Source organism: Anabrus simplex, chromosome X (assembly GCF_040414725.1).
Source record: "Anabrus simplex isolate iqAnaSimp1 chromosome X, ASM4041472v1, whole genome shotgun sequence".
In the NCBI taxonomy this organism is placed as follows: domain Eukaryota; kingdom Metazoa; phylum Arthropoda; class Insecta; order Orthoptera; family Tettigoniidae; genus Anabrus; species Anabrus simplex.
This window is the reverse complement of record NC_090279.1, coordinates 106,293,603-106,314,778: the sequence shown is the minus strand read 5'-3', so window position 1 is coordinate 106,314,778 and position 21,176 is coordinate 106,293,603. Positions and strand designations below refer to the sequence as shown.

Genomic DNA, 21,176 nt, shown 5'->3' with positions numbered 1-21,176 from the left:
ACTAGTTGGAGTTGTGATGTATTGACGTCGACACCACGTTTGTGCGTTTGAATGTCTAAGAGCTTTCTCCTTCATATACCAAGGCAAATATTTTCGCACTGCAAGTTGTGTGGTTAAGCTTATTTTTAATATGTATAACTTTTGCTTTCTCAACGTTGCATTTGTTTCTACATTCGTCCCTGTTTTTATCTCCTCGTAAGATGTGTATTGTTTAATGTAACACCTTGTGTAAAAAATGGGGTTAAATGAAGGAGTTATATCATGTTCAAGATCATGTTTTCACGTCTCTGCACAATATTTAAAATGAAATTTACCGTTGGTATTTATAGCTATTGTTGAGAATGAAGGAGAATTTCCTGCTGTGTATGTTTATCAGGAACTCAAGGGAGACTTCATTAGTTAGTCGGAACATAGAAAAAATGATGAACTCTTCTCAGAAGAACTCTTAAGGTTTCACTTTACTTTGTCCTGCCTGCTGGCTCTTCAGAAATGTGTGCGCGTGTGTTTTATATTCAGGAATCATTCAAGAAGAACACTTTCGCACTGCAAGATGTGTGGTTAAGGTTATTTTTAATATGTATAACTTTTGCTTTCTCAATGATTCATTTGTTTCTATATTTGTCCCTGTTTTTATCTCCTTGTAAGATGTGTATTGTTTAATCTAACGCCTTGTGTAATATAAATGCCTACATGCTGGCCTATTTCCCACATTTTGGCTGATGATGACGCAAAACAGCGTTGAAACTAGTTCCAAGTGCAAATACATGTTATAAATAAACTATAACATTTTTGTATTGAAAAGGTGGACCGTTTTAAGTTTTCCTATCATCCATATACCAAGGAATCGATAAGGAAGATGATAGATCGCATTCAATACACATGCCGGAGTAATGTATGAATACTGATAACAGAAAACCTATTGCACCCAAATTTGTTCGTAACAACGGATGAATCAATGAAAGGGTTCTCATTGTAACCAAAAGATACTGCACAGATTAATACAGTAACTTCCGAAGGGCATAACAATATTATCATTACAACAAGGTTACCTTCTACTGTACTATAACGGCCAGTTTAGATGTGTATGCGAGCCTGACATCAAAGCGCCCACGCTCCAAATTCCTCTTCTGACTTGCATCATCCTTATCAAGCCTACGACATCTCTTTCACAGGCTCTTAATGTCCCATAATCACAAATAAATACAGTAAAACCTCGTTAATTCGAAGTCGTTGGGAATTAAAAATCGGACTTCGAATAACGTGATTTCGAATTAACCGCTAATTCGCAATTCAGAAGTACCAACACTTGCCGCGTTATGAAATATTCTAAGGCCCGTTACTGCATGCAGTTAACCTTGATTCACAGTTTATACCTTTCAAATTCCATGAAAAAAGAACTATTTCCAAAATGTATCCAAAAAGGTGCATTTACAGTATTCAAATAATGCACTTGCATATATCACTGGCAAATATAACCTCACGCAACGAAAGAAAGAAAAAAAAAAAAAAAAGATTCAAAGACGAGGAGAAATCTATGCTGGCTCCCTTGTGCAAGTGCGTTATTCATTGGAGTACTACACTGTATGCATTTTAGATGCCTTGTATTTACAAAGAAAGGACCCGATGCCCTTAAAATCAAACTTTCCTATGACTCTATCCTTGTCATGGCACTTCTCTCGTACTTCAAAAATGTTAACACTTGCCGCGTCACAAAGTATTCTACAACCCATTAATACTTGCAATCACCTCGATTCACAGTTTAAACCTTTCCAATGCCATGGAAAAACTATTTCCGAAATGTATCCAACAAGGTGCATTTACAATGTTCAAATAATGCACTTGGATAAATCACTGACGAACATAACCTCACGCAATGAAAGAAAAAAATCACACAATTCAAAGACGAGGATAAATTATGCTGGTTCCCATGTGCAAATGCATTATTTTTTGGATATCTGTACTGTTTGCATTTTTAGATGGAAAGTGCCCGATGCCCTTAAAACATTGTAGCTTATCGAACTTTTCTATGACGAGGGGATAAAGTTTCTCGCTTCCACGCGCACTGCAATTGCAACGCACTACAATGACCCCCATCCCTTACACTTGTACGATTCTCCGGCTGGCACTTTCTCCTTTAAAATCATAAGACCGTTTGGGCTCGCATTAAAATAAAGCAATGCAGTTTCATCGGCAATGACAGTATTGTTCGGTGCCTACGAATTTATTATATGAGCCACGCTTTTTCGTCAACTGTCGGCATTGCTAGTGTTCGCGCATTCTGTTTTCCCACACATTGCCTGTTGCGTGATATTACGGCGTTCCTTAAAAGGTAGAATACAAAAAATTCCGATTTCATTCAACTTGGCAATCATGAAGCGCACTGTAGAGCCACCGAAGTGAGTAAGTGCAGAAAGCTAACCCTCCACGTTCCGGAACACGTGTTCTATTATGACGCGGATAAATTTCGAGTTGAAATTACTCTGTAACATACTATTGTTTTAAAATGTAAAGGCAGTTTCGAATAAAAAGTCTGAATTTCGGTAATGGGGCCGACACTGTACTTCGAATTACGAATTATCCGCATTTCGAATTAAACAATTTAAATAACATGCAAAACTGTATCTCATGTTTCCTGGAACGAGAGCTTCTTCGAATTACGTGGGATTTTGAATAAACCGATTTCGAATTATCAAGGTTCTACTGTCCTTGAGAACTGTAACGTCTCCTTAAGCCAAACGCGGGTTCTGTCCTAATGTGAATTATGTTAAATAGAATATAAAACTTTATGGAATAATTCGTAGGACTTGAAATTTCTTCCGTTACATGTGGGTTTACACTAAATTGAGGTCACGCAAAATTGGGGTTGTACTATATATTTGTATATACTGAATTCTGCACAATACATTAACATGAATTTATATTTTGATTTTGGAATTTTATTTATTAGGTTTTTCACACTTTATTTACTTTCTAGCTGGAATTTAAAATACTATATTCACAATAAAGGCTTTCAAGCACAATTTGTTTAAACAATGAATTTCTGCACGGGCTACAAATTACCTTATAGACTTACCCAGGCCGTATGGTCACGTAGAAAGCAGCCCTTGTACTCTATCGTGTTCGGATGGTTGAGTTGTCTCAGGAACTTTATCTCTTTTATGATATCCTGCCACTTTTCCAGGCTCTGTTTGCCAACGTACGACATCTTCTTAATGGCCACAATCTCCTTCGTGAGCAGGCACCGGGCGTAGTACACGGCACCAAAACTGCCATGACCGATTTCTCGCAAGTCTTCAAAGATTTTCTCGGGGTCATCCTTGTCAAATAATTCTGCAATTTCAGGGTCCTTCAGACTGCCGGGTCTGTCACAAAAGAATAAATTAACACATTAAAGAAATCTAAGAGAAAATAAATTCCACGAGTTACACTTTGTATGTGATATTTGAAACCAACTCAGTGAATTTCCCTGTTAGGTTCTTCAGTCTGTTGAAACTAATTTATCAATAAATAAATTTTGAAACTACCCGAGAAAGAAAACATTTGATAACACAATTATACCTGGAAAAGAAGAAAATTAAAAACAGAATGATTTCATTAACCCTAGAACTGGCAATGTTAAATCTTGTGGTAATAATAATAATCGTATGGCCTCAGCTACCGTGTGCAGACATTTCAATTTGACGCCATCTGGCTGTCTGCTCGTCAATTTCGACGTTCCGTTTAACTCTAGGCCCCCACTAGATGGCAGACCAAGTAAACCGAAACTCTCTTGGGCGTCTATGGCTGAGATTTAATGAATTTTGTCGGGTAAACACCAAATGTGTCACCAGAGATCTTTTACATGCCGACATCGTACGACATGGAGTGTCGAATGGACTTTTTTCCGCCCTTCAAAAATCCGACTACCTCTGCCGGGTTTGAACCCGCTATCTTGGGATCCGGAGGCCGACACTCTGCCACTGATCCACAGAGGCAGCTAATCTTGTGGTGGCAGCCATATTTGGCAGCTTTTACTTGACTAAATAAAATACAAAACATCCACAAAATAAGCAATAAATCTTCAAAGTTTTAGACGTAAAGTTAATACATCGAGGAATGCCCTGGTGACACAAAATTGCATAATTGTTTTCACTAAAAAATGTACAGTCTGTTCAAAAAGTAATTCCTAAATTCAAAATAATAAAATTTTCGTCGTATGTACACAAAACTGAAACATGTCACAAACAGCCTGATATATACTGATTGTCAATAATACAACTGCAATGCACTAGCAAAAGTTTCATCACTTTGAGAGGCATATCCTTCAAAATATTAGGAAAACTGTATTGGCATGCAATCATTTGAAGGCATGATCATAAACCACATTGCTTTATGGGAGGTTCATCATCACTTTCCGATATTTGATGCAAACAAATAGTTGATGAGCATTCCAAATCTAACTCTTAACCTATCCGTTCATTCTCTGTAACCTTCCATCTTCCAAGAAATTTTGCACTACTTCATTACCCATTTTCCATAACGAAGTGAAGATGCCATATTTAGACACACAATGTACTAAGAACAAAGAATGTAAATAATGAGAAGTAAATAAGTCACACCAAATGGAAAATTACAGAACAAAATCACACAGAATAGCAAAGCAGAGAGTTTGTTTACAAACACTACAGAAATGGCGCACAAACAGATCGTCGGAAAACTGCACTCATTTATTTCTGTGAAATTGCGCCCAAAGAGGTTGTAAATATGAATGAAACTGAACTCACAGCTGCTGTGGACATTGGGAATGACAAAAAGTAGACAGTCATGTCATCTGTTGAAGAAATGAGGAAATTACAAGAAGAAATTCGAACATGTGGAATATTTGACAGTTGTCAGTTCTAAATAATAATAATAATATGAGTAGTTCCAAAAGAGGCACTGACATCAATGGAAAATGACATGATGGAAAATTACTAGTAAACCAGGCCATTTGCATTTGCTGGCGAGATGTAGTGTTTACAGTGCACTATGTCTTCTGGTATGGGCTAGAATTAATATGTTACTTTCATTGATCTGTTTCAGTCTTATCCTTGGCTTTGACAATATGAAAGTGACTGAGGTAATGCCATTCCTTATGCAGCCAGTCCCTGTTATGAATGGTATGAAAATATCACTCATAGGGTCAGTTGGTGCATGCATTTCAATAGGGTTGGCAGAATGATATGTAACAGCAACTTCTGACTCAGTGAGGAAAGCAACGGGAAACTACCTCAATTCTCATTCCCCTAGTACGCCTCTTCAGCTATCTACGACAGCTGTTGGTGGAGCTGTGGAGGATCAAACCAGCCTCCGGGCTGAATACCCAACATACATACATACAAACAGCCCACTAAATGCTCATCAAAGAACCTGTACATAATTTTTAAAACAATTAAAATACAATAATAACAATAACAGCTATAGTGATGGGAGGAATAATAAAACCTAAGAGTACAGTTCAGGAGCGTCACATAAACTGGACTCATGCCAGTCTATGCTAGATTAGAAAGGAGTGAGGAACCACTCACTGTTGGGAGGACTCAATTATGATAAGTTCCAACTTCAAGTATTTCTAAATATAGTAATAACGACAACTATAGTGATGGGATAGGAACAAAATAATTGGCGCACCTATTCAATACAAAACAATGCTATAATATTAATTACAACATTTAATTATTTGCTGGGACCGGTTTCAACGCTTATTCCGCGTCATCTTCAACCAGAAAACTTTCAAAAACTGACATTGACATATTTAAAATAAAATAGCAATGCACAGTACACATGAAAATATAAAAATCTTGTGAATGATTAAGTGTGATCTGAAATCATTTCTTACAACACTAGTTTAATATTAACAAAATTGACACCTTTCATTAAATCACTGCTTAGTCCTGATAGTAACTTGATGTTCTTGGTTCACATTTGCATCGCCAAAGTTCAGTGTACAAAAAGAGATTGTGCCAATGTTCGAAGAACAAGCACATGTTTTCTAGACGAAACATACGAAAACAAATAATAAGACCAAATGGCTGTATTGAAAGGTTACGTGCCTTGAAATTTAAAGTAAGTAAGGCCTTATATAATAATGAGTGAAAATAATCTTAAAAGAAATTTCACCAAGTCTTGAATTGTCAGGTAAAAGTTACAATTTTAAGGAACTTAAGTCCAATTTCAAAGTTCATTTTCAAAATACTGAGTATATTCCAGTTTAAAAATATATATTGTGTTCCTTCTTAAAAACACAATGTACCACTTTTAAGCCTAAAAGAACTTAGAGATTCCAAGTTCTACTTTACGTAAAGTGTGAGATGACTTCTGTCAATTTTTGCAGGTAAGAAAAATGTCTTCTCTAAATGAAAAAACTTCAGTTTGACGAACTTTGGCTGAAGTTGGCCTCGATGAAACCTTCTTCTACGAGTTTTAATTTTACTGTAGCCTGTAAGAGTTAGGCAAAAAGGACACCATATTTTGCCCCAGGGTACTAGGTGATATTTTTAGTTCAAATGGGACCTGAAGTAAAATAGAAGAAAAAGAGGAAGTTACAAAAATGGAAAAAAGAAGGAATTCCACTTAGAAGTTTAAGTGAATATGAGACTCACCTCTGGCGGAGTGTGTAGACGTGTTAGGAAAGACACCAAGTGTCGTAAGATACCGAGACCAGTACGTGCTGTGTGTTAGGGTAGAAGGGGGAGGGGAAGGATGAGAATCAGGGGAGGTGATAGGAGGGAATGGGAGTAGGGACAGGGGAGGAGAAGGAAGGAGGAGGGAATTTAGGTGGGGTAATGCGGTGAATGAGCATGGTGTGAAAATGTATTGTGTATGTTTTGAAAAACTGATTTGCTATTGGAAATTTTTCTAATCCTAAAAAATGCAATCAGAAAATCAAATAATATTTTTGGTTTTTCAGAAATATCATTGAGTTTAAACCTGAATTGAAATACTGGTCTAGGAGAATGTAACAACTCTCAGTGATGTGTAGCAAAGGACCTTTGTTGAGAACTTGTAGTACTGTAAAATCTTGTTCGATGTCAGTAACATTATGTTCAAAATCTTTCGTGTGCTGGCCTATTGCTGAAAACGTATTATATCTGACCGCGTTGACATGTTCTGCATATCTAATCCTGAAATTTTGCCCTGTTCGTCCCAGATACGATCTGCTGCAGTCTTGACAGCGGAATCTATATACTCCAGAATTGTGAAAAACATTACTCTTGTTTACCGAGGTAGAGTTGTGAAGACTATTGGTGCTTCTGTCACCAGTTCTGTAGGATATCTTCATATTATATTTTTTTTAAACGTTAGTGATATTGTAAATTTCATTAGTAAAAGTGAAAGTTTAAAAGAACATCCGCTTTAGACTTATTTCTCAGTAGGGTAGTGTTAGGGCGATGTCTGAACTTGTTGATAATTCTCTCAATAAAGGCTTCATTGAATCCACTGTTTTTATTAATTTATTTATTATTCATTCTATGCCTTTGTATGTGGCGAAGTTAGGGCTCATGGCCCTCTCTTACACTTGACCACTACGTACAGTACATATTCACATACTTTGGTAAAATAACATTAGCAGACCCTAGGAGCTACCTAAATTTATGGAGTAATATTATAACAGATTATAATTGTTATTTTTAATGATTAATATCATCTAGCCTATCTACATCTACATCACCTAACAATAGTTCTAAATCACACTTGCAATCATACACACTAACATTCATACAAGCTGGTCACATATTTAAGAGGAAATCTCGACAAGACCGTTTAAATGAGACTATTGAAGTGCTATTACGTATACTGACTGGGAGTGTGTTCCATAGCCTTGCCCCAGACACTTGGAAAGAGTGGCTGTATACAGATGAATGATTAACCGGTATCATAAGGGTAGAAGTCGATTATGTCCATGGAAAGATGAGAGGAAGTTAAAATGTGAGGATAGGTATTCAGGTGTAGATTCGTTCAGAAGTCGAAAAATTAGTGTCGCAGTATGTAAATTCCTTAGTTGATCAATTTTCAGCCAGGATAGCTTCTCATAATAAGGGGAAATGTGTCCTGAAGTTCAAAGAAAATATAAATTGTATGCAAGAGTTCATTGCCCTTTGAACTTTCATAGTTTGTTCTGCAGTTTCTTCGGTTAATACGACATCACAGTAATAAATTATTGGAAAAATGAGAGTTTGAATAAATTTTATTTTCATGCTGTGTGGAAGAATGGATTGTTTCATTTTTAGGGGGTGAAGAGATGCATATACTTTTCTGCAAACACTTATTATATGGTCATTCCAGTTTAATGTGTCATTCATGACAACGCCTAGGTTTTTTACAGACTTCTGAAAAGGTATAGTAGGTTTTTTACAGACTTCTGAAAAGGTATAGTTTCACCACAGAGCATGAGGTTAGGCTGTTGTATGATGTTTAGCGTATTTAAAAGTCTAGATTGTCCTATTATGATTGCTTTCGTTTTCTTCGGGTTAATTAATAGGCAGTTCTCTTTAGCATACGAGCTAATTGAATTTAAAGTCGAGTTCATATGGTGGATTGCTTTGTCAATGTCGGGGACCTTAAAGTGTGAGTATATCTGAAGATCGTCGGCATAAAGATGATAGTTGCAGTCGTTCAGATGAGAAGAAATGTCATTAATATAGATTAAGAATAAAAGAGGTCCAAGAATAGGCCCTTGGGGAATGCCAGATAGCTTAGTCCTCCATTCTGTTTGATACAACTCGTTGTCGTCTGTTTTTGAGGTATGAGTCCAAGAGCTGAATAGCAGGATGAGCCATGTGAAGTTTTTGTAACTTAGCTAACAATATGTCTATATTTACAGTGTCAAACGCACTGCTAAAGTCTAGAAGGATAAGTATAGTCAGTTTTCATTCGTCCATAGCCCATCTAATGTCACCCGTGATTTTGATTAGTGTAGTTGCAGTACTGTGTCCTTTCTTAAAACCAGACTGTAAGGGATCAAGTACAGAATGTTTTTTCCAAGTATTTAACAATTTGTTTATGCATTATCTTCTCCAGAACCTTAGAAAGTGCTGTGAGGATGCAGACAGGTCGGTAGTCAGATGTATTGCTTGCAGGAGAGATTTTTGGGACAGGGACATTGAGTGCATCTTTCCATTTAAATGGGATTTTGCCTGAAGTAAGACAGGTATTAAGTAAATGCGTAAAAATGGGCAGTATTATGTCGATTATGTAAGTCACAAATGAAATGGGAATTTCATCAGCTCCTGTTGCGTGAGATTTTATTGAATTAACTTCGATTCTTACTTCGTGTTCTGTAACGGTATCAAATTCAAATACAGGACGGTCTGGGGATTGTTGCCTTAATATATTGTCAATGGCGTTTTGTACTGTCGTTGTGTCAGGAGTGAGACGTTCCGTGGAGAAACATGTATTTAACTCGTCAAGGGACACCTCAGGATCAGTATGCTTTGCAAGGGGTTTGCCAATACCCAGTGACCGAAGTTGACGCCATGTGGAACCAGTGTTAATGTTTTTGTTTAAATGCTGGAAATAATTAAATTTCTTATTACGAATTACAAGCTTAATTCGGTTTCAAAGAACACTGTACTGCTCATGTACGTCAGCTAGTTGAGTCTGCTTATAGCGTCGGTGTAGTGCGTCTCGTTCTTTCATCAGCAGTCAGCCGAGGGCAGGGTGGACGAGTTACTCTCACAGAACGTTTTGGTGCATGTTTGTTGTACAATTCATGTAAATGGGAATTAAATATTTCCACTTTCTCGTCAATGTCACTCTTCATCATTATGTCATACCAGGGGCAGAGTTGTGCATCTTGTCTCAGTTGTATTAAATTCATCCTTTTAAAGTCTCTAAACGTTACATATTTTGGTCGGTACTTCGGCACGCGAAGAGAGTATGCTAAGTATATGAGGTCATGTTTAGATATGTCATGAACAGATACTTGACCGTGGTGAAGGATTTTTTGAGGGTTAGTTGTTATTACTAGGTCTATGAATGTATCAGCGGAAATAGTGGAAGTATGGACGTGGTGGGTGGGTTTAAGGGGTAATATAGTCATGTCACAGGATTTAAAAATACTTTGTAGTCGTGAGGCGTCGTTGTTCAGAGTTAATAAATTGGTGTTAAAGTCTCCAAAAAGTATCACGTCCTCGTATGATGGTAGCAGTCTCAGTAAGCTGTCTTCTAAGTCATGGAAGTCTCGCACTGCGTCAGGAGGCCTATATACTACACCTACAAGTACTTTTACAGAATTGACAAGCACCTCTACAAACATATATTCAGAAACCGTTTTTACAGCAAGAGTAGACCTGTGAACAACTTTGCTCTTGAGCATTGATTTACAATATAGGGCGACCCCACCACCTCGTCTGTTCGTCCGATCACGTCTGTTAATATCATAGCCCGATATGTCAACCATGCTTGCGGGAATCGAACTACGGAGCCAACTCTCGCTTACAGCAGCGATATGAATTGGACTGTCTTCAAATATCATCTTCAGTTCGTCGAGGTGAGCAACGATGGATTGGCTGTTGACATACACACACAACAGGGCACGATTAAATGACATCAGTTCCTTCTCTAAAATGGTATGGGTAGAATAGGAAGTAGAAAGTGTTAAGGAACGGTCAGTGGCAGGTCGTGTTCTTCCAGACGTATGTTCCGGTGAAAGGGCTGTGGAGGGAGAGTGTTGGGGATCTGTCCTACAGAGGAATGCTGAGGGGTGAGGGAGGGAGCAAGAAGGGGGACTTTCAATAGCACTTCTCAACTCAAGCATGCTAACGGAATATAAAACATGCGGCTTACCTTAATTTCCTCGTATATACAGTGGCCAGCTGATTCACACAAACACACACATTCACAACTATGCACTAAATTAAAAATAAACTACACAGAATGCACATTGTTCATATGTTGCTTTCACTATATTGCCTGATTAGTGATTGTAATTCCGCAAGTGAGTTCACTTGGAATTTCTTGCCGGATACGTGAATGATTATCCTTCCATCTTGGCTGTATGTGTTGCGTAGTCCAAAAGTGTCTTGTGCCTTATTCAAGATGTCCTTTCTCAGCCTAGTGAGGGATTCAGTTATAAGTAGTTTGGAGCCTTTCAGCTATCGCTTAGCGCGCCACACTTGATCCCGCTGGTGGTAGCGGAGGAATTTTATTATGATAGGACGATTACCCTCATTCACTACGTCCGCAGTCGATCTACGCTGGCGTCCCAGTCGATGACAGCGATCGATGGAGTCCATGGACAGTTCGATTTTTAGGTTATCACGGAAAGTTTCAACGACCTTTCCATAGATATCCTCATTAGGCGTCTCACTCACTCCATGCAGAATGAGACAATTACGCCTACTGTACTGTTCCGCTTCGTCACTCCGAGCCTCCTGAATTTCGAGTTCCTTGTTTAAGTTCTTTTTTTGACAAGGGTATTCTTAATGCACGGTCTACCAGGCTGTTCTAAGTAGCAGTTTTGTGAGCTGAGGATGAGAAGAGTCATACCTTATGATATTAGCCATTCGAGTTGGTTTTCTGTAGATGTTATATGTGAAAGAGGAAAGCGATCTAGTAATTGAAAAAAAAAAAATTAATACGATTATTAGTCTCCGATTCTACAGAGAATTTGATATCTCGGTCTAAACTGTTAAGATTGTCAAGGGTAGACTGTGCATTTGTGGAACGTTCGTTAATGATTACAAATGTACCGTCCACATACCTGGCCCAGAGCTGTATATTATTAAGCTTTAGATTGTTATCTATAACAGTGTTTTCCAAGAAATCGAGATAAATCTCGGCCAGAATCCCTGTGTTACTTAAAAGTAGTGGAGGTGCTAGATGTTAATTTAAGATTTTTAAGAATGTAATTTTGTTTTAAATTTAGTGTTTGTAATAATTTGGGTAAACTTTCGTATAATGTGTTTCCTTGTAATAATACTTGAGACAGAATCCCCAAGGCCGGTGACCCCATTGCTAGACCATTCTGCTTGTAAATAACATTATTTAACTTGAAGTAATTGATATTGATTAGCAAGCTTAGAATGTTCATGAAGTTGAGAACTTCTAGATTGCTGGGTTGATTATTGGCGTGTAAATTCTTTTTGATGATAGATAAGAGAATTGGTATGTATACTAGGGTACATGTTAACTATTACACGTTATAATTCTCATGTTAGGTCTGTATTGAAATGTACATAAATACAAAGTATGTTACAAGTGTTATTTTAATAATCACCTATTCAATACCAAGAGATCTAGTAAATTAAGAATTAAAACTTGCCATAAAAAGTTACAAGGGACATATTTCGCACATTTTAAAGGCATCATCATCCCCAAACTCAAACCTGTAAGGTGAATAATCAGGATCCTGTTTGTTCTTACAAATTGTAAAAAGAGGATATCAATGTAGGTGTTTGTCTAACAAAGTTATTAGAATGTCCTTGGTTAAAACCGTAGTATCAAGCTGCATATCACAAGTTCACAACATTACACTCTCCGGAGCGCTGAGTCAGTGCGCCCAAAACCTGTTGAGGGTGGAGCGATAAACAGCTCAATCGTTATAATGAAGTAGAAATGTGTTTCCTTGAATACTCCTAGTAGAGGATAAGAAAAAAGTAAATCTGATAGACTGTTAAAGATGTTAATTTTGTATATTAATATAAGACAACAGCCTTCTTTAAGTAGTTGTAGGAGCAAGGAAAGATATTCGGCTGTCTATAGTCTTATTTATCTGGCTTGAAGGAGCAAAAGCCGAAGGTATATTGACATTGATTAGAGCTTTTTGGTGTAAAGCCTGTAACAAGAGGAGAGTGAATGCTTAGGAAAAGTATTTTTGAAGAGAAGGTGGGTTTAAAAAGAAAAAATGGAGAATGTATAAACACTTACCCTTTCGTCTGTAAAGATGTAAATCAGTTATGGAAAGGTTAGCTGAAGAAGACAACGTTATGTGTATGTTCATTTATCTCCTTGACTGACACTCGCTTCTAGTATTGTATCAATGCGAGATTGGTGGAGGAGGGTGTGGTGGAGGGGAGGGGGTAGGCGGGGCGTTAAGTTTATGTGTTGTTGGTTGCGAGAGATTTGCGTGGTCGAACAGGGAGGGAGTCTTGTTTAGTTGCGGGAGATTTGTGGGGGCAGACATGAAGGGACCTGTGTTACTTAAAAGTAGTGGAGGTGCTAGATGTTAATTTAAGATTTTTAAGAATGTAATTTTGTTTTAAATTTAGTGTTTGTAATAATTTGGGTAAACTTTCGTATAATGGATTTTTGACTTCAATTAAATCATTGAGGTTTAGATTTTTGTTGTAGTAGGGCCTTGGTCCAAAAATATATAGATGGTTTCAAGTTCATTCATCAAATTTCCTTTGTCTACTCTTAATAATTGTGAGGTCTTGTTCCATCGTTGTGAAGTGATGTCCTGTTTCTTTCATATGGGAGCTCATAGCTGACAATTTGTTGAGCTTATTGGCATTATAGTGTTTTAAGTACCTAGTTTCAAAACTCCGGCCTGTTTGACCAATATAAGAGACTAGCTGATGTACCTGTGCTTCGCTACGGAATTCTACATTGTATACAGAATTCTAGGTTAGGTTGTGTACGCCTTGTCAGCAAGGTTGTATTATATTGCATAGCTCTTAACGTTACCCTAGAAAGGCGACGGGGAAGTCACCAAATGTCTTTTCTCATATGAAGACTGGGTTAGGGAATTTTCATTGTGATGGTAAGCCCGCTTGCCTACCATCAGTCACACTCAGGTTGGGGAATTTTCATTCGAATGGCAGACACTCACTCTCCATCTGCTTTTGTACATCCTCAGAAAGACTGTATTAGTGGTTTTCCCAAGTGAAATGAACATAGGTCATTACAATGACGTCAGTAGGAATGGCACAATTAAAAGCAGTATGAAATACTCGATCAAATGAAACACCACGCATTCTCCCACTTAACAAACAGTACTATGGTGCCGATCTAATAGTCCAAAGTTCCAGAGCTGGAATGACCAAGCAACAGACAGCCGTGATCCGTGAATATGTCGTCTTTTTCGGCGGGGGATGGTCAAATAGTGGAGAGTCCCAGGGCAAATCTATGCCCTTTTACTAATCTGTTTCCTAGGAGTACCCGATGAGTGGGAAAATCTCATTTCACTACACTGGTGGCAGGAAAATCTGACTTGGAGGCAAATTTTTCCTTCAAGCCAGAGGAGAAAACACCTCTTCACTGCTAAACTGGAATAAAATGAATGTAGAATTTAATAAAAGTGAAGAGGAAGATGCTTTTCTTAAGAAACAGCTCTTTTCAGGGCTGAATTTTGAATTATTGGTGCTATAATTTGGAATAGGCCTAAACTGTAATTCTAGACCAGGTCATACTACTATTACTAAGTGAGCCTCTGCCAAATGTGCACACTGCTCATTCAAAACAGCCCAGCAGAGTAGGGATCGAACAGCTGGAATACTACGATGAACCAGTGTGTTACGTACCAGCAGTATCAGACAATGTATGAACCAGAGGAATGGCATGCTAAAGAAAAATGTTTTCTAACTCCCCAGTTATTTGCCGCCAATATTCAGTCAGGCTGTTATACTCCATCTATCAGAGTTGATGGCACCGTAATATTCAAAGAACATCACAACAAACAATGGTCAATGTAGTGTTATTGTTGATCAATGTTATGCACTTTCGATAATGTAGGCCTTTACATTTAGTTTTCTTCCGACTCTGAAATACTACTCTTATCATAGTCGGTAAGGTAAAACTGAATAAAACATAAATGATCGGAAATTGTATTCTCTATAACTTTTGTTATGTAGTACTTTTCTATAGGACCAATAACATAGGTATTTATAAATTAAATTTTAGGCGCCTACCCCTAAACTACAATTTCATCCAGAGTCAGTAAAATTATTTATAGCTTAGACGATAGTTTCTTCTTCCCCGACTCTATATACCGACTTTCATTAAATTCTGTTCACCTATTTTCGCGTGGCTCGGCGTTGATATGGACTTAGCAACAAAAATCAAGATCATGAATATCTGTGTTATCATAGCAGATACGGTAAAAATGTATGAGACATAAATGATCGGAAATTTAATTATATGTAACTTTAGTTATGTAGTATTAATCAATAGGACCATTAATAATATAAATATTTGATAATTGAATTTTAGGCCTTCCCCTAAACTACCATTTCACACAGCATGAATAAAAATATTTATAGCCTAGATTATAGTGGCTCATCCCCCGACTTCACATATCGATTTTCATTAAATTCTCTACAGCCGTTTTCTCGTGACGTGTGTACATAAAGACATTTAAAGATAAAAATTTCATTGTTCCGTACTGAAAGTATTAACGTTAAAATTGAATAATTGAAAAAGAGGTTCAACCTATTCAATACATAAGAGAATGAAATGTAGTGATTACATTCTTATTTAATAGTAATTAGAAATGGGACCGGTTTCGACCCTAGTCCAGGTCATCGTCAGCCGTTCAAAACATAAAATGAAAAACAATGCATATGAAAAAGAAAAAGATTAAGTGAACTCTGGATCGGTATAAGATGAAATATAAAATGATGATGGGGGTAGAAACTGTGAGTCACTTAAAAGAAAACAGTACGTAAAATTATGAATGGTAGTACGGCACACGCAATGACAGGTAAAGTCTCACAATGTTTATGAACAGTGGAGAACGGTCAAATGGGTCAGTTTTTACACACCGTCAGGTACAAAGTCACAGCACTATCAAACAACATATGAAGATCCATAAATATGTTGAAGTCAAAGACGAATAGATTAATAGATTTATAGAAGCAAACTGCCAGCTCCCGGTTATCAGCGCGGCATACTCAAGGTCATGCGCTGTGGTCTCGAACGCCAAAGTAGAATGGAGAATATCCTGAAGATCCAGTATTTGCCTCGGTTGCGGGAAGTTAAGTACGTATATATAGATATATACAACACAATTCAGTATAATTGAATGAGTAATTGTGCTCCTGCTGAGTTCTTGGAAAACAGAAATAATTTAAAATACCGGTACTAATATCGAGATCTTTATTGATTATTACGAATGTGTCATCTACATACCGAAGCCACATGCTAAGGCCTTTTATTTTAGTTATTATATTTAGTTATTAGTTATTATTAGTTATTTAGTTATTATGATGTTCTAAAGAATCCAAATAGATGTCAGCTAAGATGCCTGATAAGGGATCTCCCATAGCTAGGCCATCCTGGTGGTAAATTTTACCATTAAAAATGAAATAGTAGTTTTTTAGCACAAAATTTAGGATTGTTATGAAGTCTTCTAATTCAAGTTTGCTGAGGTTGCTGTGTTTTGCGAGGTTTTCTTTGATAATATTTACAGTTTCTTTTCTTGGTACATTAGAATAGATATTAGTAATGACAAAAGAGTACATAATGTGGTTTGGTAGTAAGGTGAATTTTTAAAAATTTCACAGAAGTCTATTCAATTTTTAAAATTTTTTTGTTAAACCTGCAACACCTTTTTAGAAAATAGTGGATATATTTTGAGGTTTTATATATTGGACTATTTCTACAATTGATGATTAGGCGTATGGGTGTTTTTCTTATGTAATTTAGGCAATGCTCTGGCTGTGGGGGTTTTAGGGTTCATAAGGATTAGTTTTTGTTGTTCTTGTTCAATGAGTAAAAATGTGGAATTCTTTAATAGTGTTTTTAAATTTCATTGGATTCTTATTGTGGAGTCTTTATTGACTATTGTGTAAGTCTCATTTGTGAAAAATTCCTGTTTTACAATGTAATCTTATCTATTAGCACAGTAGTCCCTCCTTTATCGGCTTTAGTTCCTATTATGTTATCTTTTATTTTGTTTTTTACTTCTTTAATTTTGTATGCTTGAGAACAGCATTTTAATTTAAGCCTTCAATGAATGTTGGAAGTTTATTTTTTATGTCATATCTAGTGTCATTTTGTAACTCCAGAGGGAGTTTTGAAATATTTGTCTCGACTTATGCTATGGTGGTGATAACATCGTTTTCTTTTTGTATACTAGGCCAATGTGTTTTAAACCTTTACATAAATGATCCATTTCTTTTTCTGAGAAGCTTGTGTTCGATACAATACTAGAAGCACAAGTGTCACGTCATTTCAATGCTACCATAGCAACTGATTATTATTATTATTATTATTATTATTATTATTAATTAGTCCGCCTGGTGGCCATGATCGTTAAGGCGCTGAAGTCTAAAAACGGTCTAACACCGAGGTTAGCCGGTTCGAGTCCCGTTGGTCGAAAAAATGTTCACCATCAGAATGTTGGCCGGCAGGGTAGGAGAGGTGGTGGTATACAATTTCTAATCACTAGATTGCGTGCCAAAAGCCTGGATTAAATTCCAAACCTCTCCGCAGTGCTCATATGGAGTGAGGGCATATGACGCTGTTGATGGTGATTCGTCCGTCGGATGGGGACGTTAAGCCTTGAGCAGACCCCTTGGTGCTATTCGACAGGAGTGGGCTATGTGCCGGCACCGGGTTTCACCCTCTCCCTACTATCATATATCACGTCATTCATTTCATCTCTCATTAACTCCTCTGATGAGGTTGACGTCAGGAAGGGCATCCGGTCATTAAAAAAACCGCCACGACAAATTCATCTCACCTCATACCTGACCCCGTAGGGAAACGGGTTCAAGGGTTGGACAAACAACATTATTATTATTATTATTATTATTATTATGCATATGGAATTTACATAATGGACAAGTATATACCATATTATACACATAACGTTGTTGTCTTCAACTAACCTTTCCGTAACTGATTTATATATTTTTCTTTTTAAACCCACCTTCTCTTCAAAAATACTTTTCCTAAGCATTCACTCTCCTCTTGTTACAGACTTTACACCAAAAAAGTTCTGATCAACATCAATATACCTTCAACTTTTGCTCCTTCAAGCCAGATAAATCAACATCAATATACCTTCAACTATCGCTCCTTCAAGCCAGATAAATAAGACTAGACAGCCGAATACCTTTCCTTGCTCCCACAACTACTTAAAAAAGACTGTTGTCTTATCTTAACATACAAAATTAACATCTTTAACAGTCTATCAGCTTTACTTTTTTCTTATCCTCTACTAGGAGTATTCAAGGAAACATATTTCTACTTCATTATAACGATTGAGCTGTTTATCGCTCCACCCTCAACAGGTTTTGGGCGCACTGACTCAGCGCTCCGGAGAGTGTAATGTTGTGAACTTGTGACATGCAGCTTGATACTACAGTTTTAACCAAGGATATTCTAATAATTTTATGTTAGACAAACGCCTACATTGATATCCTGCTTGTACAATTTGTAAGAACAAACAGGATCCTGATTATTCACCTTACAAGTTCCAAAAAATGAAGAGCCTTTCCAACATCCATGTATTTTGACGTCTTTCAATACCTTATAAAATACGACGTAATCTTCTTCGAATATACAACAGCTAAGAAGAAGCCAGCATTCAACCTACTCTTCTTCTTTATTACATCATTTAGTGCACAGTGGTCTTTTATAATATACGGCGCACCGAACTTTACATAACTTCCGCTCAGTGCTTCGTCAATTGGAAGAGTTATTATTTTTAATATATCTCTACTCAACTTCCCACATGGTATGTACCTTTAAAAAGACTGTACTTGTGTTTACATTGTTTATGTTTTCTTCGATATTTACGCTTTAATTTACTTCAGGCTGATGATGACCTATTACTAGGTCGAAACTAGTCCCTATGTAATTTTAATTTTCATTTTGTATTGAAAAGGTGGACCAATAATAATATATTATTTTACTCTATTGTAATCACAGTTCAATACGGATCTATCATTATGAAACTTATTTCTTTTAATTAGGGATGATGATGCCCTTAAAATGGGCAAAACATGTCCCTTGTAACTTTTTATGATTAGATTTAATTCTTGATTTACTAGATCTCTTGGTATTGAATAGGTGATTATTAAAATAACACTTGTAACATACTTTGTATTTACATGTTAACTATGTTGAAGGAATGTACAGTGTGAAAAGGTTGATTAAAATTGTCCAGCGACATATATCATAGGAAACTCAGAGTATAACCTAGAGATAAGGAAGGCAAAAAGAAAATCTTGGAGACTGTTCTGTGAGGAAGTAGAATCATAGACTGAAACAGCAATGCTCCAGAAGGTTCTTAAAGCAACCCATATAAATCAGGTGGGGACAATGGAGAAACCAGATGGGTCCTTTACCCAGGTGGGGAAGGACAAGCTGGAGATGCTAATGGCGTGTCACTTTCCTCAGGCTGAGGAGATGACAGAAGAAGAAATGGTTGGAACAGGGAGCAGAGCTCGAAGAGCAGACTGGAACTGTGCCAACAGAATAATAAAACACAACCATGCAAAATGGGCAATCAACACGTTTCACCCTATACAGACTCCGGGGCCAGATAAGATACTTCTGATACTCCTACAGTAAGGATGGGAGATACTCGTCAATGCCCTGACGGACCTCTTCAGAGCTAGTCTAGCTTTAGGGTACGTGCCAAAATCATGGTCTGAAGGTAAAGCAGTATTCGTACCCAAGTCCGGAAGGGCAAACTAAGCCCAAGCCAAAGCCAAAGCATACAGACCATTATATCTAACCTCCTTCATGCTGAAAGCAATGGAGAAAATTCTGGATAAATATATCAGAAGAACGGTGCAACTGAACTCAACGTTACATGAAAATCAGTTTGCATATAGACCTAGCAGATCCACTGAAGTAGCACTCCACCAGTTGGTTTGTAAACTAGAGGAAAGCCTAGAATATAAAGAAATTGCACTGGCAACATTTCTAGATATAGAAGGAGCCTTCAGCAATACAACCTATGACTATAATCAAAGCATTGGAAAAGAGCAAGGTGAGTAAAACCGTCATCAAATGGATTAAATCCATGTTAGATGGAAGGAAGATAAAAGTAACCCTGTTTGAAGAAACGTTGACGGTTAGAGCCACCCGAGGCTGTGCTCAGGGAGGAGTTATTTCGCCTCTGCTGTGGTACCTCGTGTTGAACAAAATCATAGCTATGCTCAATGAACAGTGTTTCTATACACAAGGATACGCACATGACATAGTGATTGTGGTACGAGGTAAGGCGAAGAGAGTTATCCAGGACCTCGTGCATAGATCACTCAACCTTGTGGAGAACTGGTGTCGGGAAGAACTATCAGTCAACCTGAACAAGATAACTCTGGTCCCTTTTACAAGAAGGAGAAAATGAGAGGGAAAGAGATCACTGAAGCTCTTTGGGCAAGATATATACATCTGGAAGAACAGGCACTGCACCTAGGTGTAGTGTTAGATAAAAATCTTACCTGGAATCCTCATATAGAAAGGAACATAACCCGGGCTAAGAACTTGCTGTATGCATGTAAAAGAGCCGTTGGGAAGACATGGGGCATAAGACCATCAATGGTAATGAGGATATACACAATGATCATTAGACTGTTGGTGGCCTATGCTGCAATTATCTGATGGCAGAAAGTAAGTCAAGGAAAAGTCGGAAGTAGATTGGATACCCAACAGAATGGCATGCATAGCCATAACTGGGGCAATGAGAACTACACCGAAAGAAGCCTTGGATACTCTACTAGACCTCCCATCACTATGCAATTTCATAAAAGGACAGGCTAAAATGTGTTCATATAGATTGGCACAATCTAGGACACTGTAAAATTAACAGAGTAATAACAGAGGAAGTTCTACACATGCCACAACTTTGAAAAACCGTTTGAGACCCATATAATAAAAAAAGAAGACTGGGATATCAACAAATGGAATACTGAAAAATAAGATATAGTGTGGTGGTTGCCAAATGTAACTAAGAACGAAATATTACTGCACTAGTCTGAATAAACAAACATGTTCTTTCTCTCTGCTGTCAATTGACAGCCCCCTTAAGGTCTGTTGACAGCAAGGAGGACATATTGTTTGGTTCAGTCCAGTATTACATCACTTTAATTTGTGGATAAATTTAGATGAAACAAGCATTGGACGGTTAAAATGGCTAGCATGGTCGGACGGGATTAAGAGGAGGAGATTCCAATTCATGTGAGGTCTCAGAAATTTTTTTTTATTTTGCTAGTTGCTTTACATCACACCGACACAGAGAGGTCTTATGGCGACGATGG

The 21,176-nt window shown here is 37.4% G+C and overlaps 1 protein-coding gene across 3 annotated transcripts in view; it reads right to left on the bottom strand.

The window, feature by feature from the left end:
- The window catches only part of Tao (Serine/threonine-protein kinase Tao), a 549,291-nt gene that overhangs the window by 480,114 nt on the left and 48,001 nt on the right, over window positions 1-21,176 (bottom strand). For all 3 annotated transcript variants that reach the window (XM_067158891.2, XM_067158894.2, XM_067158892.2), the window contains exon 3: window positions 3,074-3,362. In XM_067158891.2, the coding sequence (XP_067014992.1) occupies window positions 3,074-3,362 (289 nt within the window). The remainder of the gene's footprint in view (window positions 1-3,073; window positions 3,363-21,176) is intronic.